Source organism: Eulemur rufifrons, chromosome 2 (genome assembly GCF_041146395.1).
Source record: "Eulemur rufifrons isolate Redbay chromosome 2, OSU_ERuf_1, whole genome shotgun sequence".
In the NCBI taxonomy this organism is placed as follows: Eukaryota; Metazoa; Chordata; class Mammalia; order Primates; family Lemuridae; genus Eulemur; species Eulemur rufifrons.
In genome coordinates this window covers 90,631,907-90,656,773 of record NC_090984.1, presented here as the reverse complement: position 1 = coordinate 90,656,773, position 24,867 = coordinate 90,631,907, and the positions used below count along the sequence as shown (strand labels likewise).

General features: G+C 34.8%; 1 protein-coding gene across 4 annotated transcripts in view; it reads right to left on the bottom strand.

The window, feature by feature from the left end:
* Nucleotides 1–24,867, bottom strand: part of HIF1A (hypoxia inducible factor 1 subunit alpha) — a 43,617-nt gene that overhangs the window by 10,889 nt on the left and 7,861 nt on the right. For 2 of the 4 annotated variants that reach the window (XM_069465039.1, XM_069465041.1), the window contains exons 2-7: nucleotides 9,636–9,826; nucleotides 9,013–9,158; nucleotides 8,844–8,928; nucleotides 4,643–4,755; nucleotides 3,790–3,992; nucleotides 173–279 (exon numbers count right to left, since the gene is read on the bottom strand). In XM_069465039.1, coding sequence (XP_069321140.1) covers nucleotides 173–279; nucleotides 3,790–3,992; nucleotides 4,643–4,755; nucleotides 8,844–8,928; nucleotides 9,013–9,158; nucleotides 9,636–9,826 — 845 coding nt within the window. Of the gene's footprint in view, nucleotides 1–172; nucleotides 280–3,789; nucleotides 3,993–4,642; nucleotides 4,756–8,843; nucleotides 8,929–9,012; nucleotides 9,159–9,635; nucleotides 9,830–24,867 lie in introns of all 4 variants that reach the window. The other 2 variants (XM_069465038.1, XM_069465037.1) reach the window with 1 other exon arrangement.

Here is a 24,867-nt window from a genome sequence, read left to right as displayed (position 1 = left end):
AACAAGTACAAAACATAGATTTAACAGTCAAGATCCCCTATGAAGAAGTCTGTTAACATATTTAGTCTAGGAAGACTGGTTCATTTTGGCCAGAAAATTAGATAGCCAAATAGTAAAGAGATTGCAAGAATTAAATAATGAGAGTATCTATGAATTCTTCCATTGTACTTACTATCATGATGAGTTTTGGTCAGATGATCAGAGTCCAAAGCATGATAGTATTCATAAATTGAGCGGCCCAAAAGTTCTTCTGGCTCATATCCCATCAATTCAGTGATTCTGTTAGTGAAATGTGTAAGTTTAAAAAAAAAAGGGGGATAGACTGATAATTTTGTTTCTCTACAATAATTGATATGCATTAATCTTACGGACAAGTGAATTTTCAAAAATAGTGTCCTTCTTTGCTTAGAATAAATTAACACCTCGTCTTTAGTAACTCTACAGTTATTAAATGCAGTTTATTCCAAAATAAATAGAAAGCTGACTTGTCAAAAACCAAACCAAATGGTTCTGCAGAAGAATGTATTTAAAAAAAAAAAAAAAACAAAACCAAACCCAACCAAAGCCCTCAATTCTTTACAAAGGGATATTCCTAAACACATCAACACTAGGTGGCAGCATTATAAAGGAAAATACTGTTTTTAAACAAAATCAGTCATATTTCTTTAAATTATACTTTAAAAATACTTTTAATTAGTCTTATATTTTGCACATTTAAATAAAATTCCTATAGAACTAAAAACACTTTCACTATTCAAACCTTTGTGTGCTTGGCATTGTATTAAGCATGAAAATGCAAAGACAAAACTCAACATGTGGCTAATCTTCTGGTACACTTACCATACTACTTATGAAACAATGTGGTAAATGCAGTGATGAGAATCTGTTCCAGGAATCAGAAGAATCATCCCTGTCCATGAGAAGGAATGGTAGAATGAGGGACAGCTTCTTATAGGAGACTTATGAGTTCAGCACAGAAGAGAATCAAAGAAAAGGCATTTCAGGAAGAAGATATAGCATAAGCAAAGATAAAGAAAATGTTTAATATGGTACAGGTAACAAAGACTATTGATGTGGTTAGTGGAGACGAGTAGAGAGAGATGATGGCTGCAGAAGAAGCAGAAGGATCAGATCAGTGAGGGTCTTACTGACTTAGGAAGCTCTGATTTAATCAGGTATCAATCAGTGCTTCTCAATCTGAGATATCCCTATCACTATGGGATGCCAAGAAGGTCAATTTTATGTATATTGGAGGAAGAAACATAAAGTTAATTTAACTTTAGAAAGTGACATAGCTTATATTGTGTATGAAAGCGGGGCGGTGTGGGGGGAGTCCAGAAAATGTGATCACAAAGTGTTTTTAATGGACTAGGACATCTGTGATCTAAAGTTGTATACCATTCATTCATTGTTAAGGGCAGGAACCATTAATCTTCATTCCTACTTTAGTGCCATGAACATAGCAGATGTTTAAATAAATGTGTTGAATGATGATATGTGGACATTACTCAATAAATAATAGTGGTTTGTGGGATATTTTGGATGTTAAAAGCTTGATATGTTAGATTTTCTTAAAATTGAGCAAATTTTTTCCTGTATCTTAGTTCTTAGGAACTATAGATACGAGAAGTTCTTAGCAAGAGCTCTAACCAGAAAATAACAGTCTACTGGTCAGACTCAAAACCTTTCTTGGATGATCTGTAAACTGGCTGTCTTTACTCTTAACTTCTCTGTCATGATCATTTTGCTAATTTTCTGATGTAACCAGAGGAGAATGATACTCCCTTTCTCATTATTGCTCCATGACCTTTCTTTCTCCTCAGCCTCCCCTATACTTTGTTACTTTAAGTTTTCAAAAGATGAAAAATAATTCCTCAAAACAAGATGGGCATCTCTCTTCTGGCAAACATTCACATGAATACTGAGTAAATACCAGAAAATAGTTCTTAGCTTTTCTATCCTCATTTTCTTAACACTGACAACAATGGTGAAGCACTCACTGTGTGTACTATGCATTTAACTCCTTTAATCCTTACGCCAACCTTTTGCAGTATGACCTTTATTTTACAGATGAGGAATGTGAGTTTTACAACAGTTAAGAACCAAGGCCACACTGTAAGTACCAGAGCTGCAAGCCAGGACTAAATCCAAGATTATGTGATTCCAAAACCAAAGTTCTGTCACATTTCCTTGTCAGTAGAGTGGGGGATTTTTGTCTACTTTATATTATGGCTAAGTGCTTAAATTGGTATTTCCATATAATTTTCAAGTTAATCCCATAAAACAGGTGTTATTAAAGATGAAGAAACTGTGTTTAAAGAGAAGAACTAACTTGTCCAAGTCCCTTTGGATACAGGCAGCAGAGCCAGGATTTAGTAGTCTACAGAATCTATGCCTTCAGCCACTGTATTACACAGACTTAGAGTGAAAAATAAGACAAGCAGAACAATAGTAGAATAAATGCTATGACAGAAGTATGTACAAGGAATGGTGTAGTTTCTTCTTGAAGGAACAAGTAAAGTTCCACAAAAAAGTAGATGCTCTTGGAAGTTAAGTATGTGTTAGGAGGTGAAGAAAATTTCATTGCAGATTAGGAAAGTATGTGCAAAGGCACTAAGCAGCATGGGGAGCTCTCTGGTGTAGGGTGCTGGGGGCCACATCAGAATGCGTGGTCCCCCTCCTCCTGATTAATCTGGAGAAGTAGGTAGGGGCCACATGGTAAATATCTTTGTTTGCCATGCTAAGAAGTTTAGATTTTACTGTGTAGGTCTACTTTTCTTTCATTCTTTTAAAATACACATACTCATCATTTGATAAAAATCTCCTTCTCTATTTTTATAGACAAAGCTTTTTTGTGTGTGAAGATGAGGGGAAGCAATTGAGGCATTTTTTAACAGGAGAATGACATGATCTGATGTTCACATTAGGAAGTCTACCATCTGGCAATCTGGATAAAAGATCAAAAGGGCCCAAATCTGTTGGAAGAAAGGCAGTGCAAGAGACTATGGCAACAGTTCAAGTCAAAGGTAATAATGAGCTAAAGAATTCAATGGCAGGCACACAAGGAAAGGAGAGAATGATCAAGAGATATATGTAGATAGTAAACCTGTAAGATTTAGAGACCAATTTGTAGACAATGAAGATAAAAGGATGACTTCCAAAGTTTTCCTGGACTTGTGTCTACGGTGGTGTGTTAACCACAATAAGCAATATAGAAGGAAAAGCAGTTTTCAATACTATTGTTTGGGGGAAATAGTGATACAGTTCAGTTACAGAAATATTTAGTTTACAATGCAAAAGAATTATCTATCCTTATAGAATTATCAAGTTGGCAGTTAAATAGTTGTAGCTACAGAACTGAATTTGGGAAATAGTGATAGAAACCATGAGCAGAGTTGAAGCTGTTCAAGGAAAATATGTAGGATGAAGAGATGTCCAAAGACTTGGCTTTCTAGTCCATAACCACATGTAATCTATCCTTCCTCAAAACATTCACTGTATGTATTTTCTTTCTTTAAATAAACAGAGCCCCTAAAGAAAAAAGAGCTCATCTTAATATTGGGATAGACCTGGTAAATAAGTGTTCATAGTACAACATAGTAAGTGTTCAATATATGTGGCTGAATTAATTTAGAAAGTTAATCTAGTATTATTGAGTTCCGGGAAGTATTATCCTATTCAGCTTAGAGGAAAGCATACAATTTAACAATGAGCCTTTACTATAGTGAACATTAAAAAATGCTGTAGACTAATTAAAAATTTCACATTTACATTTTTGATCTAATTTACCTTTCGTCACAATAAGAAAATTTCATATCCAGGCTGTGTCGACTGAGAAAAGTCTTGCTATCTAAGGGGATTTCAATATTTGATGGATGAGGAATGGGTTCACAAATCAGCACCAAGCACGTCATGGGTGGTTTCTTATACCCACACTGAGACTGGTTATTGTTGGTATCATATACATGAATATGGCCTGTGCAGTGAAGTACCTATGTATGAAGTAAAAAGGTTATTTTAAAAAATTTACAATGCTAGAAAAAAAAATGCAGAGATAAGTAGTTGAGTCTGACATGGCGAGTTTTAAGCTTTCATAAAATTTACTATCATTAGTGGATTAACCATATTTTTAAAAATCAATTAAGTGTCTTCCCCACAACTCCACCCATGACCTACTCTCCAGGTACCATAGATTACTCTTTAAAATATTACCCACGTGTAAATCTGGGCTGCTTTTTCATTCAACTGGTCATCAGAGCTGTTTGATAGTTATTTTTTGCTCTGATGACTGTTTCAACACTGAACAAAGAAATGAAATAATGATGAATACAAAATTAAGTTCTAAGAGGATTCAAATAGTGGGTGGTTGGCAAAGCAAACTGATTAAGTTACCTTGATACCTCAATGCCACAATTCCCATAATTTAGGTTTGTGCCCCAAATTGGCAAATTACTACACTGTTTTGGATTTGGGGGATCGTAGACAAATTAGTTGAAAGTGCAGATGTTAAATGTCCAAACACCAAGGAACAACTGTAAATTTTGCTCATAATTCTAAAGTTATCTTAATACTAGCAATGTCTAGATGTATGAATTTATCTATAAATCAAGTACATCATCATTCACAAATCCTTTTTACTTACCTTCCATGTCGCAGACTTTATGTTCATAGTTCTCCCTCGACTAGTTAAAGTACACTTCATTCTGAGAAAAAAGCTTCGCTGTGTGTTTTGCTCTTTACCCTTTTTCACAGGGCCTAAAGAAAGTATGGAATAAAGTTGTAAAACAGAACTCAATAAACAAATTTGTTACAATAAAAGTAGCAAACTCCTGACCTCAAGTGATCCTCCCGCCTTGGCCTCCCAGAGTGCTAGGAGTATAGGCATGAGCCACCGCACCCAGCCAATTCACACCTCTCTGACCCACTCTCATACAGCCAAGAGATCTGACACATTCCACTCAGTGATTTACTAGACTACAGTGATTCCCTGAGTTGGTGGAAGAGAATCCATATTTGGGATAATACTTAATCATTCATGTCAGTAAACTTGATCAAACTACAAAGAAATATAAAAATGGTATGAGTTTGCTTTATAACTGTGCTATCAGTATATAAGCATGCCCAGAAAGAGAACTTCCGCAAACTTCCCATCCTTTACTAAACGTGCTAGCACAATTTATAACAGGCACTCAATGTATTTATAGAACTTTTAAAATAGCAACTTTCTTTTTAATAGCAAATAACATTTTATACATCTGATTTTTTCCTTGAGTTATCCTGTAAAGCAGGCAGGAAATTATTTCTACTTTGTTACTATTGAAAAAAAAGATTGAGTGACTTATCAAAAGCTACAGAAATAAAGCAAAGTCAGAATTAAATAAATTCAAGTCTATTCACTCCCATTCCAAACCTCATATAACTAAAAAATGATATTAACTCAGGTGACTAAACAAATGGCATCTTGATTTCTTATCTTCATTGGTCAGCCTGGTCCAAAACACATACAAAGATATTCAATATTCAGAACCTGGACTAGATATTGCAGGCGATACAAAGATGAATAAGACACACTCCCTTTCTTGGAGAAGTTACAAATGGAGTTAAGTACAGTAACGTCAACATACTGTACAGTGAATAGTTAAGTCAATACAGTGCAGAGTTAACTATTCAAGACTTACATTCTTGTAAGAACATAAAACACAGAGAGAAAATATGCAATGTCTTCTAGTCAAGGAGAATCAATAAGGCCCACTTAGAAAAAGAGATACTAGAATTTCAATAAATTTCAGTAAGCAGAGGTGGGTTAGAAGGGCTTTCCAGGCAGAAGAGAGTGAAAAGCACAGAAATAAGAAAAATAGCACACATCTGGGGAACCGTAGATAGTACAGTTTGTCTGCAAGTATAAGGTATACGTAGAAGAGTAATAAGACAAAGTTAGAAGGGAAGGTGAGCGCTATTCTATGGAGGACTTCATATGCTCAACTGAGGAATTCAGCCCAAATATACAACATGGGGCTTAAAAAAATTCTGAGTTTGGAAGCACAATCAGGAACTTGAGGAACATTAACTTAGCACTGAATATCTATGGTGTGTCAGAATTAGAATAAGGTGATGGTAATGAGAGGCTGAGCCAGTAGCAATAGGAGTAAGAAAGGTGGCAAAAGATAAATGAAGAGATGGAATCTATAAAAACTTGAAAACTGATGGAAATAAGAAAGGAGAGAAATCAAATCTGGAAATTTTAAGGCTAGTAAACTAAAAGAACACCGTCAAGTGGAAAAGAAATAAGAGAATAAGTTTAAATTTAGGCACAGATAGCTAGAAATGCTGGACTCTTGAGGAAGAAGATGAGTTCTAGTTCATATTTATTTGCTAATGGAACAAGGAAAGATGGGGCAATCCTGGTGCCAATGCAAGTATCTTGGGTTTACTTAGATAAGGACTGAATTTGCCCTTCCTAGAAGCATTCAAGAGAAGATTTTTAAAAGCCACCACAAGAATCATAATGGTCTTGGTGATGGCATAGGTGTATGTGTCAGGGGTAGGTGGTGATGATTGTGGTCATGGCAGTAGAGAGCCACATGTAAACTTCCTGGGGTATTTTCAATCCTTCATAATCTAACCTTGAATTAAACTGACCTTTGGAAGAAACCCAAGGCCTCCGAATGGGGAGATGCAGATAAATTTAAAAACCAAGGTAAGTGAAAAGTACTAGCATTTTCCTAATGGAAAAAAACTTTTTTAAAAACTACATTTTCAGCTCTCTAAAATAAGTCATGTTTTATAATTTATGAATTCTAAAGCATATATTTAGAATTTAAATGAAAGAATTACAAGATTATTTGTGTAAACATACCAGTGGCTCTTAGTGTATCACTAAAATGTGATGCTTTGCGACAGCCTTCACTTCTAAAAGTGAAACTCTATATTTTAGTTTCCCAACAAAACATCAAAAATTCATTAACTCCATTAGGAATGACTTAAAAAAATGTTTGTGTGCTTTAAAAAAGAACATTTGGTTCAAAACATACATTTAAACTATATTAAGACTTTATCTGATTTAGAATAATGTATTAACATCATTACCAAATCCAAACAAGACTTCCTAATATCCATCCATTTATAGTCTAGCCCCAGGGAAGCACTAACTAAGTGATCAATACAGACCTCAAGTCTAAACACTAGATCTCATATATTAAACTCATTAACAACCCACTCGGGTCCTTGCTCAGAGCATATTCACTCCTCCTTTATACAGATGTCTAAAAAGTATGTACTTGTTTTCCAAGTTCACAGTAAAAACACAATATGAAATAAAAACAGGAGGGGGCACCTACTGAAAAAAGACAGAATGTAGCGAGAGCAAGAACATGAAAAGATCTCTAAGGTACTAATGAGCGTGGACTATGGAGCCAGTCTACCCAAGTTCAGGCCAAGTTCTGCCATTTGCTAACCAAGTGATGTTGGGCAAGTTACTCAGTAACTGTGCCTCAGTTTCCTCCGTAAATTAGAAATTGTTAACAGTTAACTTCATAAGGTGGTTGTGAGAAATAAAGGAGTTAAAGCATATAAAGCGAAGAGAACAGTGTCCTGGCACGGAATATTCTCTCAGTAGAAGTTAGCTATTATTATTATACATGAGATAAAAAAGAAAACCTTAAAAATTATTCAAAAAGTACTACTAATTTGAGGTTGTTTAATATAGAAGCAAACAACCTTATATACTTAAATTGAAAAGTAGTAAAGAACTGTAGAGAATAACAAATTTTTCTTATGGCAACGTTTAGACACGGAAGAAAGGTTCAATTATGATCAGTATATACTGTTTAAGGAGGCACAAATGTGGAAAAGACTTCAATTGTTAAGTTTTTGTAATTCAAGAGGTACTTCCCAAAAATCTTGGAACATGTGATTATTTTTTAACAATTCATTCTTAAAGGTTAGAGGTCTTGGTTTCTCTCTCTCTTTTTTTCTTTTTTTTTTGAGACAGTCTCCCTCTGTCACCCAGGCTAGAGTACAGTGGCATCATCATGGCTCACTACAGCCCTTAAACTCCTGGGCTTCACTGTAGCCCTTAAACTCCTGGGCTCAAGCAATCCTCCTGCCTTAGCCTCCCGAGTGGTTGGGACTACAGACCCACACCACTACGCCTGGCTAATTTTTCTATGTTTTGTAGAGATGGGGTGTCATTCTTGCTCAGGCTCCTCTTGACCTCCTGACCTCAAGCAATCCTCACTCCTCGGCCTCCTGGAGTGCCAGGATTACAGGCCTGAGCCACCACGCCCAGCCTGGTGTCTTTTTTTTGTTAATGTGTGAACGTCCATAATGTGATACCTTGTAAGCTAACTACACAGTCTCAAATTATTGAGAACATCCCAAGATGTTTAAATAAGCAGTTATTATACTCTTAAAATTCTGGTGAACTTTTCCTTTTTTTCTTGGGGCCCCTAGAATAAGCTCAGACTCAAATTTGTATCTCAACTTCAATAACTATCTAAAATCCTATTATCTGCCATTTGTATTATGACTTCTCCTTGTCTTAAAGTTGTATTTTAATTTATCACTCCTGTGGTCCTGATCCTTATTTGTTTTTTCATTTTATTTTATCTATTCATATACACACACATACAAACATACATATATGTAATTATTTATAGAATTAGGTATTTTAAGGTATTTCTATGAATTTCCTAAAAAATAGATTAAGAGTTTTAATAATAAACATTTTATTAAACATGAAATGGCATTTTGCCATAGGTTAGTACAATAGCAAAATTTAACTTAATAACAGTATCTGATTAAAACCACATGTCACATTAAATCAACTAATAGGCTTTTCTTACCATTTCTGTGTGTAAGCATTTCTCTCATCTCCTCATGGTCACATGGATGAGTAAAATCAAACACACTGTGTCCAGTTAGTTCAAACTGTAAACACATTTTTAAAAATTAGATCTACATCATAAAAATCAAAAAACATATAGAAGAGCTCTTAATACGAGGCTATTTTACCTGAGTTAATCCCATGTATTTGTTCACGTTATCAGAAATGTAAATCATATCACCATCATCAGTGAGAACCATAACAAAACCATCCAGGGCTTTCAAATAAAAGCAATTCATCTGTGCCTTCATTTCATCTTCAATATCCAAATCACCTAAAAAGGGCATAAGAAGAGGAAAATCTTGTAACAAAAAAGATTAAAGTAATGCAGCAAGGGAAACCACTGAAAATGAAGAACGGTCACGCTTTTAAAGGAAGAAAGGTACATAAGTAGAGGAGAAAAAGCAAAAAAAAAGCTATTATCTTAAAAATTTCTGAATAAAGCTTTAATAGCAAATAATAACATGAATATCATATTAGAGAAGAATTTAGAGAGTATGTTTAACAGAATAAAGCAAAACAATTTACAATGCAAACAGCAGGATTATTTCAAAGAGTAACTAAACTTATTACAAAAAAACTTGGTGAAAATAGTAAGGATTACTGAAAAGTTATAAAAAGTATACATACCACAACATAATGGGGTATACAAAATAAAAACATTGTGACCTCCTCCTAAAAATAATTTCTAATTATTAATAGTTCTGATTTCTAATTTTCAGGCCTCTTATGCCCTTATAAAACAACTCACCAGCATCCAGAAGTTTCCTCACACGCAAATAGCTGATGGTAAGCCTCATAACAGAAGCCTTATCAAGATGCGAGCTCACATTGTGGGGAAGTGGCAACTGATGAGCAAGCTCATAAAAAACTTCAGATTCTTTACTTCGCCGAGATCTGGCTGCATCTCTAGACTTTTCTTTTCGACGTTCAGAACTTATCCTACTTAACCAAAAAAAGGGGGAAAGAGACAGACAATGTATATAAGTTAATTTGCCTTAGCTTGAATAAAACCAATTTTACATTTCTGCCTATATCACAGAAGGATTAGAAGATGCCATGTAATTAAATTATATGGAGATTTGTCTACTATTATTAGATGAATGTTTATAAAAGACAGCTATAAAAATTTTGGATTACTGATGACATAAGGAACTCTCACAAGTCTGAAGTCAAGCTTTAAACCTGTCCAAAGCAGGTATTTTCTCCCTGGTGTGTCAAGTTGGAGAGGATGTTTTTGTTTTAGCCAAAACCTTAAAGTAACCTGTATATGTAAGGCTGTACCTCACAGTCATTCAAGAGTAGTCTTAACACAGAGAAACCAATATAATTAAATCTAGAGAAACTATGTAAAGTTGTACATAATAACTTGAAAGCAAGAGTTGTTAAGCAGGTAAAACAGTAATAGCTACAAACTGGTTTTTGACTCCAATACTTTCTCACCTTCTACCCTACCGCATGAACAATATTGACTATAAGCTATAGGAATTGATATTAGCAGTTATAATAAGCCACTGTTTTCAGTTGCCTATGCCATTAGCAGCCCCTTATCTATTACAGGGATAATAGGTAGTAAATAAGTGCAGAGATATGGGAGAAGAAAAGATGTGCCACGATACCAAGAATTTAAAGGGACAGGTTAGCAAAGATAAAGGTGTCAATACAATGCTATATCTTTAGGGAACTCATCCAAGAAAATGTCAGAAAGATTTTCATAAGTCATACCAAACAAAGCTATCTTCCTTTGCTTAACTGCCTAGTGGCATCTATCCCTCCTGACCCAGATGAACGCAAGGCTAAGCCTGGTTCTCCTTAATAGCTATTGTTTATCAAAGCCTATTATGTTCCCCACACTAGGTACCAGGTACCTAGTTCTCTCAAAACAACCTGTAAATAGGCTAAATATTGTCCCTATTTTATAAATAGGAAACTGGGATTCAGTAAGTTAAAAACAGCCATTATATAGCAACCAGGATTTGAACCCAGGTGTTTTTTTTTTTCTCCAAAATCTTTGCTCTTCCACAATGTTTATCTTCTTAGTGGAGAATGTTGCTTCTATTTCAAATACTTAAGCTGATCTCCTAGGCCCCTCAACTCAATCCTGTTAAATCGGTTATTTATTAAAACAGCTATGATGATTTATTGAGCATTTAGCTAAGGACTTTGCTAGCATTATTTCACTTACTCTTCCTTACATCCTGTGAATGAGGTAGTAATTGTCTCCAACCTCAACCCTCTCTTTCCTCCAAATAATCTGCAAAGCTGAAAGATACAATCATACAACCCAGTTCTCCTGTTATGTTGTATTGTGATCATCATGATACTATAGTTTTAGCACTTACTCAAGTTTGTGTGCTTAAATGACCTTTATACTTTGTAAGGAATGTAAACATTTGTTATTGCAGTAACTGAACTTTGACACAAGAATTTCAATTCAAGCATCTTGATCAATTTAACTTGAGTACCTTGAGATTTAATTTGAACTATTAAAAACTGTTATCACTTATAACTACTTATTATATGAACCAGGATTTTCTCAATGGTGTACAATTTATTTTAAAACAACAGAAATTAATCACTGAGTCTACTTGAAAATGTAACAACATCAACAGTCTGGCAATTTTATTTTTCACACAGAGTTGCCTCATTATTCTCACTGATTGTAAATGTTTTCAGTTTGAACTTAAAATGTATAAAAGTTTGTTGTCGTTTTGAGGCAGGGTCTCTTTCTGTCACTCAGGCTAGAATGCAGTGGTGTGGTAGCTCACCTCAGCCTCCTGCGTAGCTAGAACTACAGGTACACACCACCATGCCCAGCCAACTCTATTTTTGTAGAGATGGGGCCTCTCAATGTTGCCCAGGCTGGTCTTAAACTCCTGGGCTCAAGAGATCTTCCCACCTCAGCTTCCAAAGTGCTGGGATTACAGACCTGAGCCACCGTGCCTGGCTAAAACAGTTTTAAAAATCGATTATATATATATATATATATATACACACACACACACACACTGGAGTTCTACACAATATTCCTGGAAAGGGATGGGGGAACCAAGTTGGCTTCTATTGACCCTAACAGATGCTGTTTCCCTCACATTTTTCCCCTCTTAAAGAGGTAGGTGAGAGGCAGTGATGGCTGTGGGAAACAGATTCCTATCTGGTTCAAATAAAAGCACCCAAAGAAAGAGTGAAGATCAATGACCTCATGATAAACCTGAATATTAGTTCAAATGCCACAATTAGTCCAGGTGCTCAGAATCTTATAAGCAACTTTAATCAGACTTACTATCCTATCCTTTTTTTTCTGAACTACTCAATTGATGTAAGCTACTGACAAGTTACTACCCAAATGAAACACATGGTGAAAAAACTGAAATCCTTATAATACCTGTGATATGGTTTTCTTAAAGGCTATCTGATCAAGCTAACCATGGTGATGAAATGTCTCCATACCTTTAGAAATACCTGTATCGTCCAGAACTTTGGAGATAGCAAAGTGTGGCAATAAGCTTCTAAAACAAATCCATTAGAAACAAGAGGTTGGATAAAACATTTCAAGGACAATATATTTAAGCTAGCGCAGACTGTGAGAAGAAGAATTTGAGCGTGAGCCTGAATTTTGGATGAAAACTGAGCTTTAAGAAAATAAGTAATATGACACCTCAAGAGTTGACAAACCTATATTAGGTATGAAGAAGGTGATGAAAATCGTTACGTCCTTTATTATATAATCAGTCCAGACAGAAGGCAATCAGGGGACCTATAATAAAGGTTTAATGGAGAAATTTGTAGGATGCTCTTCACATGTGACTGTGGGAGCTCTTAAAACATTTCTAAACTTAAAGCTAGTTTCCAAAGCTCTTATGAGTTTGAGAATCTGAATTGTCCAGCTTCTTGTCTACTCACAGGAAGGCCCTTTTTATCAGTCATATACCACAGAATCAGAATACTGACCAAGAATTATTTCTGTTAGACCATGGGGCTTAGGTCCCACAGAGATGACTCTTGTACTATCTGTTTTACTACCTACACTGCACAGTGAAAAATGTGTAGACCAGAAGGAAATAAGTAGATTTGCAGCATGCAAATAAAGTCACTGTATTTCTCTATCAATTGTCATCCTTTTTTTTTTTTTTTTTTTTTTTTTTTGAGACAGGGTCTTGCTCTGTCGCTCAGGCTAGAGTGTAGTGGATTGATCACAGCTTATTGCAGCCTTGAACTCCTAGGCTCAAGTGATCTTCCTGCCTCAGCCTCCCAAGTAGCTGGGACTAGAGGTGCCCCACCATGTGTGGCTAATTTTAAAAAATGTTTTGTATAGAAGGAGTATCACTATGTTGCCCAGGCTGGTTTTGAACTCCTGGCCTCAAGCAAACCTCCTGCCTTAGCATACCAAAGTGCAAGGGTTTCAGGCATGAGCCACAGTGCTGGGCCCTATGTTATTTTTATACATATCAATAGTACCTGCATAAGGTGCTATTTCAGTTAAGAGTACAGTCAAAATTCTGTCTTTTGAATAGTTTACTCATTTCCATTACTGTTCTAGAATAAGTGTTTGAGTAAACTTGCAAAATAGCTCAATCTCTGTGGTGCTATGGTTTTTGCATACTTATTATTTTATTACTATCTAACATACAGTACTGGACATGAAACTAACAATCGTATCTTGAAGTTATTTCGTATATGAAATATATTTAGAAAAATAATTTTGAGCCAGTGTCTTATTAAAGCTTGTGTACAAAGTTCATGAATAATCAATAGTTGTTTTATACAAAATGTTTTATTCCTTAGATTAGGAACATAAAATAATTGCAGACATCTTAAGTCATCTGTGTTGTCTACTAATTACACACAAAAAGCCTGTTAGAATTCCTAATAATAAAGATATTGACTTTTAAGAAATTGACTTGATCAGACTTATTTCTATTAAAGTTAATGTATAAATTTTAAGAAATATTGCCCAACTATACTATTTAGTGAAAAAACTTTCTGGTCTTTCTGATACAAGTAGTTTTTTGTTGTTGTTTTTCATTTGTGTCAGTATTTTGACAGGATAGACATTCTGAAGTGAAATTTCATGACATAAAAGAGGTGCTATTTAAATTTTTTATAGATAATACTTTTCCAAAAGGGTCTGTACCCAATTTTGTCTCTGCCAATACACGTGTATATCAGTTCCTCCATGCACTCTTCAGTATTACGTATTATGGATCTTTTTTATCTTATTAATTTTTGCCAAACTGATAGGTGTGAACTATATCTCATTGTTTTAGCTGCCTAGCACTTCTTAAAGTCTTCGGTCCAAGGAAAATGCTAGGAAATTTTCATGTTCACTCTTTAGTTGGCATTTTTGCCTCCAGCTTTAAATCTAAACACTTCATGTATGGTGCTTACTATGTACACGGTGGTATTCTAAACATTTTCACCTATTAACTTATTTAATCTTTATTATCATCATGTTACAGATAAGGACCCTGGCTAAATAGCTTACCCAAGGTTACTCAGTTAATAAATGGTAGAACCTGTATTCCAACTCAAGCAGTCTGGCTCTGAAGTCCCTTACAAGGGCGGGAAACCTGTGGCCTTAAGGCCACTTGTGACCTTCTAAGTCCTTAAGTGCAGCCTTTTGACTGAACCCAAATTTTACAGAACAGATTCTTTTATTAAGAGCGATGCAGCAGAGAAAGATGAAACTTTTCTCGCCCCCTTTTGTACTTAAAAAAAAAACCACCTTGAAATCAGAAGGCTGCCTCTCAAAAACTCATTCTAATTGCCAAGATAAGTATTCATAAGTCTAGACCATTATTATAAAGTTCAAAATTTGTCAACTTCACATATCCAAAGACATAAAGGGGAAGGGACTGGCTTTGGAATTTAGGACTTGACCCTAAGTTACTCAGAAGGACTCAGGACCAGGCTCGCCCTTGGAGTCTGTCTGTAAATCCAAAATCCTAACTGAAAGGCACCTACAATAGATAGATGCTCTCTGCTCCACTGTCCACCAGCTTTTCAAAGCAAGGAAACCTTTAAGTGGGTAATGCCAACCACTGTAGGGAGAGAATCAGATGATAGTAATTCAATCTACCCCATACACTCCCAGTAGACTTTATCTGTACACAGCAGCTATTTGAACATCTTAGATCACCATTGTTGGTGTTTTATTTGATCAACATCTGTCTGGCAATCACAGCCACTTCATTGTTTTCTTTGTACTCATTGTGACAAAGTTCTTCTGACTTGTATTAGGCCAAATTAATGAAAAAAGGCTGAAGGTTTTTTAAAAATATTAAAACCATTTTAGATCTACACCTAAAGCTAATGTACATAATATAGTGATGTATTCTCCTCAGGTGAGGTGATTTCTGAGACTAACTGATTTTTAAGTGGGAAAGGGATCTGTCTGTCCTCCAGATTTTGATAGGGCAGTGGGATAAACACTGAAAGGTAACCCTCAAGGTCTAACTTTCAAGGTTTTTAATTCCATCATTTTCACAGGAAAACAAAAGGAAGATTCACCAAGTTCTTGATTTGTATTTTGCAGCAATTTGAAGGGATTTTAGAAACCAAAATGCCACCAAACAAATCAACGAAAATTATAAAAGTCACTACTTGGTATAACAACATTGCACATTTCCATAAGAGAATCCAGTTACTATTCTTTTCCCCTGATGACTTTGAGCATTGTATTGCTGTTTGCATAGGACTGTCTACTAACCTGACTGACCGCTCTTACATGCTTAGGAAGCTAGACTTTGCACATTCCAGTAAACATTCAGTTTGGTGCCAGCTTGACATTAAGATATACTGCATAACTTCTTACAGTTTTACTCTACATTTCACAATCTGCTCAATTAATTTACATTGATTCTACTTTTATAAATCTAAATAATCTCTTTGTGTTATAAATATAAACCATGTCATATTAGATGTCAGTTTTTTTCCAGAATCCGTTCCCTCTTGTATTTGTCTTATGGGAGCAAAAAATACTTATAAAGCCAAATTAATCTTTTCCTTTGAGATTTCTAGTGTTTTATTCCTTATTAGCATTCTTCCAAAGAATTAATAAATATCTTAATCTGCTTCCACCTATTATAATTTATTAGATATAAACCACCTGGAGTTTATTTTGGTGGTAAGTAAGGTGGGAATCTAAATTCTTTTTTCCCTATATATGCCTTTATTGTTTTAAGACAGGGCCTTGCTCTATCACCCAGGCTGGTGTGCAGTGGCACATTCATAGCTCACTGTAACCTGCAACTCCTGGGCTCAAGCAATCCTCCGGCCTTAGCCTCCCAAGTAGCTGGGACTATAGGTGTGCGCCACCATGCCTAATTTTTTTTTTTATTTTTAAAGATGGGATCTTGCTATGTTGTCCAAGAGGGTCTCCAACTCCTGGCCTCAAGTGATCCCCCTACTTTGGCCTCCCAAACTGCTGGGATTATAAGCATGAACCACTGTGTCCAGTCTCCCATTGCTTTTTCATTTCTGACTTTAACATGTTAAATTCTCACCTATTTTGGATATTTCTTAGAGAATTTTAAGTATTTTTCAAACTATTTTTGTTACATATTTTGTACAGTTAAAAAAATTTAAAAATGTGGTAAGGTGCATCATTACTTGATACTCTTATTGGATATTCGTTATAAGGCAAGAATCCCAAAATTAAAGCCAATCTGGATACTCACTTCAGGAGATCTGGCTAGGCATAAGCTAATTACCAGATACCTAAAGTGAGAAATACTATGAGAGAAAAGATGAAGAAAATTTTCTCTAACATTTACTGAGCACTTAGTATGTGTCAGGCACTGTGTTAAGTGTTTACCGCATATCAGCTCATTTAGAGAACCAAAAAAGTAATGAGGAGTGGCCTCCTTGAACCTCAGAATAACATGCACCGTTCCTTCATTCAAAGAATATTTACTGAGCATCCATCAAGTACCATGCACTATGCTAGGTACTAGGAAGGAATATAGTGATTAAGTAGAACAGCCCTCAAGGAGCTTCAACAGCCTCCCACTTAGTCTACTAAAATAGTCACCTAATGCTTGCTGTATTCCCAAATGCTAGTCTAGCTGCATCACAACCTTGGGGACATCTACCATTTCAAATTCCTCAGCCCCACCTTTGTAAATTCTGACTCAGTAGATCTGAGGCAGAGCCCCAAAATTTAGGTCTTTAAAAACTTCCTAGAAGCACATGATATACATAGTAAGGTTTGGGAACCACTGATCATTGTCACTTACTACAGTTACTTTGCTTTAATTTCCCTCTCGAATTACCACCACAAGGTAAAAATCCTGGTATTAGTCCTTCTTAAAATCCCATCAAATGCACACAGGACAAAGTCTAATTATTTTAAAAGGAAGCCCTCCCTTACCTAGTTTCCTGCCCATCTCTTTATCCTAATCATTTCTCACGTTCTTCAGCCACATTGTAGTTACTCAAAAGCACTATATTATTCCTTTCTGGCTTGCCCACTCTAACTCTCTCTACCTGGGGTACCCTTCCCAATACACAGCTTGGTAAATTTATGTGAGTAACTTTAAAGATTCAACTCAAGCATTATTTTGTTTCAGTTTTTTCTGTCTTCTAAAACTGCTATCTGGTAGAAATGACCATTCTAGTTATTTGGCTATATTTATCTTCCTCTACAACCCTTAAAGCTTCTTGGAAGCAGGAAACTGCCCCAAATTCATCTTTGTGTTCTCAGTAGGATGTGCATAAGTTTTACTTTGAATTTAGTATTTGGCCCAAATCTGCTATTTGACTTTAATTTCAGGCAAAGGAAAGCTGACTGCCTGCTCCTTCAACATTCTGTTCGGAAATCCTGGTGTTTGTGCTTTATCAGTGCCTTCTGTAATCATACAGATTATAATCATAATTAACCAGCATAACACTGTCAGTACTATGAACTAGGCATACTATTTAGATTTATTGTGATTATCTGGATATGCATTTTCAAATATAAGTAAGCATACTAGATATAAGTTAGAGTGAAAATCTTATTCTTTTGTCCGTCTGCTTATTTGTCCCTTGTAGTCTTTCCCTATAACAGCCACTAGAATAATCCTTTTAACAAGAAAACCAAGTCACATCACTCCTCTGCTTAAATTGGCTTTTTGCCTCATTCAGAGTAAAAGCCAAAGTCCTTAAAACAGCCCAAATGGGCCTCCATGATCTGGCCTCATTACCTCTTAGATCTGATATCCTACCACCTTCCCTCCTTTGCTTTCTCTGCTCTAACCACACCGGTCTCCTTGCTGTTCTTCAAACACACGCTCTCCTTTGCACTAGTTGTTCCTTCTCCCTGGGCTACAGCTCCCTCAGTCAGATACCTACAAGGCTTACTTCTTACAAAGACCCTTTCTTGTCTTTGTCCCACTCTCACCTTCTCATCGAGGTGAGATTCCCTGACCGCTGCTTCCATCCTGGTCCTCTTGCCCGGTTCTATTTTTCCAAAAGCACTTAATCATCTGTAAGTGTATATCTTACTTGTTTATTAAATGTATTATCTATCTACCCCACAACTCACACCTGCACTAGAATGTAAGTTCCACAAAGGCAGGGACTTTTGTCTATTTTGTTCAGTGATAACGTCCCAACCACTTAGAACGGTTCCTGACACGTAAGAAGTATTCAATAAGTGCTGGCCGAATTATGAACTAGTAAGTTGAAATTCCATCACTCAACTGAAATATGTTTATTTATTATTGCAAGAATAAATGCTACAATAACTGATTGATAGTTAATTTTGTGTACAAAACAACCATCCATTCACCTAGCCAAGTTCCTGACACATAAAAGTAGCTCAATAAATGTTAAATAAATGAATCGTGGAATAAATGTGAACACAGACAAATACAAGCATTAGCCAGGTCAACATCAGAGCCAGCAGTGTCATCCTCCTTAAGTGAAAAAAAAATAGCTATTGATTGAAACAAATCACCTAGCAACGTAACAGTGAATAAGTAGCACCACATCATCACCAAAGAGAGTAAGTGATCTTGCCAGGGAAGAGATTTAGAAATGTAAGGAGAGAGCTGAGAAACAAGAATACCAATTTGCTAAGAACAGGTTCAATGTTTCAGATTAGTTCCCCTTCCACTTCAATCTACATTCTTGTCTTTTTACTGTTTTGTCCTAAGCTAATGGGGTCAGGAAAATGCATGGTTATAGTAAATGTTCTTAACCCATTAAATTAACACCTTTATCATCTTTATAAATATGTCTTCAAACCAAGGCAGAACCATGAGTTTACTAATTTTGTTTTCTACAGTCTTTTTCAAGAAAATGATGTCTTTTTAAGAGGGGTTACTTTGAGACAAGTATTTTATATTTATTATTGTGAGTATTAACATTATTAATAGGATCTGTTATATTTTCTATCTCGTAACTGTTGCAAAACCAGAATATTTCAAACAAGTAACATTTAATTAAAAAACCTATCCCTACTTAATGGAAAAAACAGCAAAAATTTAACATTTCAAATTAAATATAAATTATATTTTCAGGACAGCTACATATCTATAATTTATCATTATTTTCTCTGGGAAAATATCTTCTGAATTCTAATCAATAAACTTAAAAATGAACCTTTAGGATACTGTTATGTTAGAGAATATTATTTATTCATCAAATATTTCTTGATCATCTTTCCTAGCACGGGACACAGTGCAATAAGCAAAACAGACCAAGACCCTACCCTCATGGAGTTTGTTATAGGATAAATATATCTTTATGTTGCTTGTTTTTGTTCAATAACAGTTACCAAGGTCAGTCCCTAACTGATAAAACATTAGGCATAGAAATTATCTTTCCATAATGCAAATAACATAAAATTTCAGGACAAAAGCAAAGTCTACAGAAACTAATCTTACTTATACAATATGCTACACTACAGTATTACGTGAAAAGAGCAGGTTATACAAAAAGAATTTGAGTATGAATCCACTTGTGTGTGTATAATGCATGTGTGTGTATATATAAACATATGTATCTATACACATACATATTATTACTCACAGATGCACAGATAAAACCAGAACAATAAGTTCTTACAAATAAGAACTATACTAGATTGAAGATGGCAGGATCACAGATTTGTAATTTAAGAAAAATTCACTAAGAACTGAACTACCAATACAGCTGCATTTGCCAAAAAAAATCTGAAAGAGGTAGTAATCTAACTTTTTGACTTGTTTTCCAGAAAGATTAAAAACAAGTTAAAATTTTTCTTCATTTTGGAAATAAAGCAGGGATGATCATATTTCTTTCCAATAAAAGGCAAATATATTCTAGTATGTATTCTGGATGTTTTTTAAAAAGATAAGTAGAGACTAAATAAGCAATATAATTCAATATTTTCAGTTTCTCATGCTAGTCTAATTTTCAAATTTTGAAAAGTCTGCATTTCATTATTAATTTAAAATTCAAAAATCAGAATACATATACTTTTTTATTTTTGAAAGCAACTTAAATTTCTTGGCTTAGGTAATTACTATCTTAAAAGCATGGCAAGATCTCTCTTAAACATCCACAATTAAAGATAGATGGATTGTTCACCTTCTAATAACCTCACAAAAATGCTTAAATATTTGATTTTCTAATGCTGCAGTAAAATAAACGGGGGGTTGGGGAGAACCACTATTTAAAATTAGAGGGATACATTCTGAAAATGCAATCTATATCACATCTGAAGTAGAATTTATTTACACATTCATCACATTTATTAAGTAGCTAATAGATTTCTATGTGTTTGCATTAATGTGCCTTGAAGTTCTATTTGTGAAAAGAATGTGCTTTTTGTTTTTAGATTATTCCTAATTAGCAATATAAATAAAATCTTTCCTGGTCCAAGATTGGTATTGAGCCTCTCAACAAATCTTTTATCCTTGACTACATATAAGGTATTATACTGGATAAATAAAACAAAAAAGTGTGTATGTAAATGTTTTATGCTAAGATAGAGGCTCTGAAACATAAACTTGAATCACAATCCCCTGGAGGAATTCTTAAAACACAGATTGCTGGGCCTTCACTCCAGAATTTTTGATTCAGGAAGTCAAGTCTGGATGAAACCTGAGAATATGGCTTTCTAACAAGCATTACCAATGATGATGGTCTGGGGACCGCTCTAAGAAAATACTTCTTTATGTGTCTTTCAAAAACACCCAAAGGAGTCAAAGATTATTCATCAACACTCAAAAGTGGTTTATTATACATTTTCTCTTTAAAAATATACACAAATGCTTTGCAAATACAGGAGACGTACCCAACTCCTTAAGACATTAATACTATCACATACTTAGAACTTAGTAACTATAAAATACACTAAGGACTTAGACTAGTCAATGGTTGACCTGTGGTATATATCACAATCACGAATAGAATTTTTTTGCCGTAGATATACAAGTCCAGATCCCAACCCTGCAGATTCAAATATAGGCTTGGCATATCTGTTTAAAAAACAATCTCACAGATAATCCTGATGTTCACTCTGAGAAATTTAAAGCCTGTGTTTCATCTATGAGTGCTTGTACAATTTACAGATTCGTAAGTCCCATTCCAAAATTACCAAATCAGAATCTCAAATGCTCAGGTGATTAAGACACAGAAGTCTGAGAACCATTAGCAGATCTTATAGCAGAAGTTTAACAGGTAGGCCAGCACATTTTGAAAAATGAGAAAAATTTATTTTTAGCTACAACTAAATACACATTCTATAATATATACTGTTTGTCAGGCAGAACACTAAATTCAGTGGGTTGGGCAATACTATGTAAAGGGAAGTACAATTGCTGGGAAGAAGCAGCTAACAATAAAACTTAATGACAAGCCAATAAGAATACGTGTGTATTTAATAAAACACAGTAACTTTGCCTCAACATATTAGGCACATGAGTAGGGTTCAAAGACGAGCAGATGAAGAATGCGATAAATGTGGGATTTTTTTCAATTATTTGGAAAAATTTTTTAAAAATCACCTTTTAATACCTTCATGAACACCACAAATATCAGAGAGTCAAGAATCACGGTCTGTGGCTAAGAGCAGTGTATTACAAACCACATCACCTACTCTATCACTCTTCTCCTTTTGTATTACTTCCTCCTCAGCTGGAAAATCCTTCTCTTTCTGTTTCCCTTATTATGTGCTTTCAGACAGTAATAAACCTGAGACTGGAACTTAGGAAGATCAGCAACACTAAATTTTGTGCATGTATGTGTGTTCAAAAGAATATATCCTTGAAACAATTATTTCCTTAAATATAATGGAAGATGAATAAGTTATAATAAAGTACTTATATAATAGAAAAAAACCACAAGTGTCAAAATCAAGGTATACCATAAAAATCATACCCTGAAGATTTTTTCTATTTAGTTCTAAGCCCTGACCATGATGAAGATTCTGGAAATGATGACAAAGGAGAAGCCCTCCTGAAGCAAGAGTCTCTGTTCTCTACCTACGTTAATCCATCCTATGCAATGTTACCAAATAAATTTTCCCAAGTAACCCTCTGATCCTGCGTCCTTGTCTATTAAAAGAGTATTAGGTAACACTATTAGTGATAGGCAGATCTCAGATTCCACCTGAGAATCTCTACTCCTCCCCTATTTTAATATGAAGCCCCCATTTTTATTGTAGCCTATGCCTTGCCACAAATCATATGCTCAATATATAATTTTTAAATTAAAACATTTAAGAAATCTGGGACAATTTTACCTTAAGAATAGAAAGAAGAGATATGATAGCTACCCTCAGATATTTGAAAAGGATGTCATAGAGAAGGCAGATTTATGCAACCCCAGAGAGTAATAAATGGGAATTACAACATGGCAGGGCTTTTTGTTCAACAGAGTTTAAGCAAGGTTGAAGGTACATTCTATGAGAATTTTAAAATTTGTTTTCATTTCAGTGGCAATGTAAAAGAAGAAAAGGCATATTATAGATCATCTAAATGATGTCTACATAGTTCTGTATATTTGCTACAAGCCTTCTGTGTTTGAGGTTGCATTTGTTTATGATCAAATTGGTACCAAATGATCACTAAAAGGAACAGTGTTACATTTTTTAATGCAGTATACTCAGAATGAGGTCACCGGGCACATCTCAAAGGTTCATAAGGATTATTTGGCCCCAAAAGAGATCTAAACATTAGTCAAGTTGAGAAACAAAGAACTTTCTAACATTTATAGCTACTGAAAAAGAATAAACTGTCTTGTGAGAATGTTTTGTGCATGTCTAAGAAAATTCTAAAAGCAGACTGGCCAAATTAGTAAACTGACAATAGACAATGCTCTTGTGACATTATAGTAACAAAACTTAAAACCAAAAGTCAGTATTTTGCAAAAACCTCAAACTTGAAATCATATATTCAACAGTGCCATGAGCCATTGACAATTCAATGCTGTGCTCAATAAATTAGTTGCATAAATATCTGTGAATCTGTTGCAAAAATAAATGAATGCACAATAATCTGTTATAGGCCATAGTGGTTAGGTACTAGAGTTGTGGTTAAGGGTTGAAGGAATTTTTTGAACCACTGAAATAAATCAATTTATTCACAGTATCCAAGAAAACATCCCTTCCTCCATTCACAGTGAAGGCTTTGACTATTGGTTTGACACCATAACTATTTCAATATTTTAACTATATTATCTACAAAGGCAAGCACTTTCGAACTTTCCTCTGCTAACAAGTGAAAAGACATTTAATGAGATTCTTGACACCAAATAACATGGAAAAGTAGGCTTTCTTAATTTCCCATCCTGTAGCCCAAATAAATGCCTTTGAAGGGAGTATTTTCCTTCCATGTTATTATCACTATAGAAAATAATTATTTTAGAATAACATGTCTATGCAAAAAAAACCTAGTATCTTCATTTAATCTGCAAAGTCCAGATATTCATGGAAAAAATCAAAGTAAAGGAAAAGCATCAGTAATTCTTCCACCATTATTATAGGTCACCGTTGGCTTGGCCCAAAAGATATTAGCCTTTGTCAGATTATCACAAAGAAGGCTTAAGTGATTCTAAACAATATAATGATACTTCAAGGGAATGAAATTCTTCTGAAAACTTATTAAATATTATAATAACATGAATATAAGGATAGTTTCTATTTAATGAAGCCCTTACTTTGTGCCAAGAACTGTTTGGAGTGTTTTACATGGGTTGATATCTCATTTTATCCTCATAACAACCCTGTAAGGCAATTATTCTTATCATCCCAATTTACAGATGAGGAAAGTAAGACTTACAGAGATAAAGCAACTTATGCAAGATCACACAGCTAGTACAGTCTAAACTCCTAGCCATTACTATCTTTTTATTAAGGAGATGAGACAAAAACCCTAATCCATACAAGAGACTCTAAACTTCCCTAAAATTATGGTGAGAATAATTGCAATGGATCAAAACATACGACTGATTTTTAAAAGAAAATTCTTAAAGGCTGTGTACACATCAGAATAATCCTGATGATATGTTGGCCTCTATTAAGAAGTTCTTATGAGAATTTATCAAATTTTTCATATACCAAAGTCTTGGGATCCAATGGTAAATTATTCATAATAAAATGTCCTCTAAAATTAAATGGAACTACTATTAAGAAATCATCTAAAATCAAATTATTTAGTTATCAAGAACACCTTAATATTAAGTCATTAAATGTAAAATGTCTGATTTCAAATCAAAAGTATAGTTCACCATATCTCAAACAAGAAGCTGTACAATTAATTGAAGTATGTGCCTAAACTATCAACACAGTTTTGCAATCTTAACGGTGGCATGTTTATGCCAGGGGTGAAGAAACCTGGAGAGTGAGTGGCCATGAAATCATTAAAGGCATTTTCCACAGCTTGTAGAGAATTGAATATTTTTCCTTGCAAGAGGTGGTCCAAAGCCTGGAAGAAGTGGTAGTCAAGGTGGTGCAAGGCCTGGTGAATACAGTGGATGACAGAGAACTTCCGAGTCCAGCTTCTGTTTGAGCA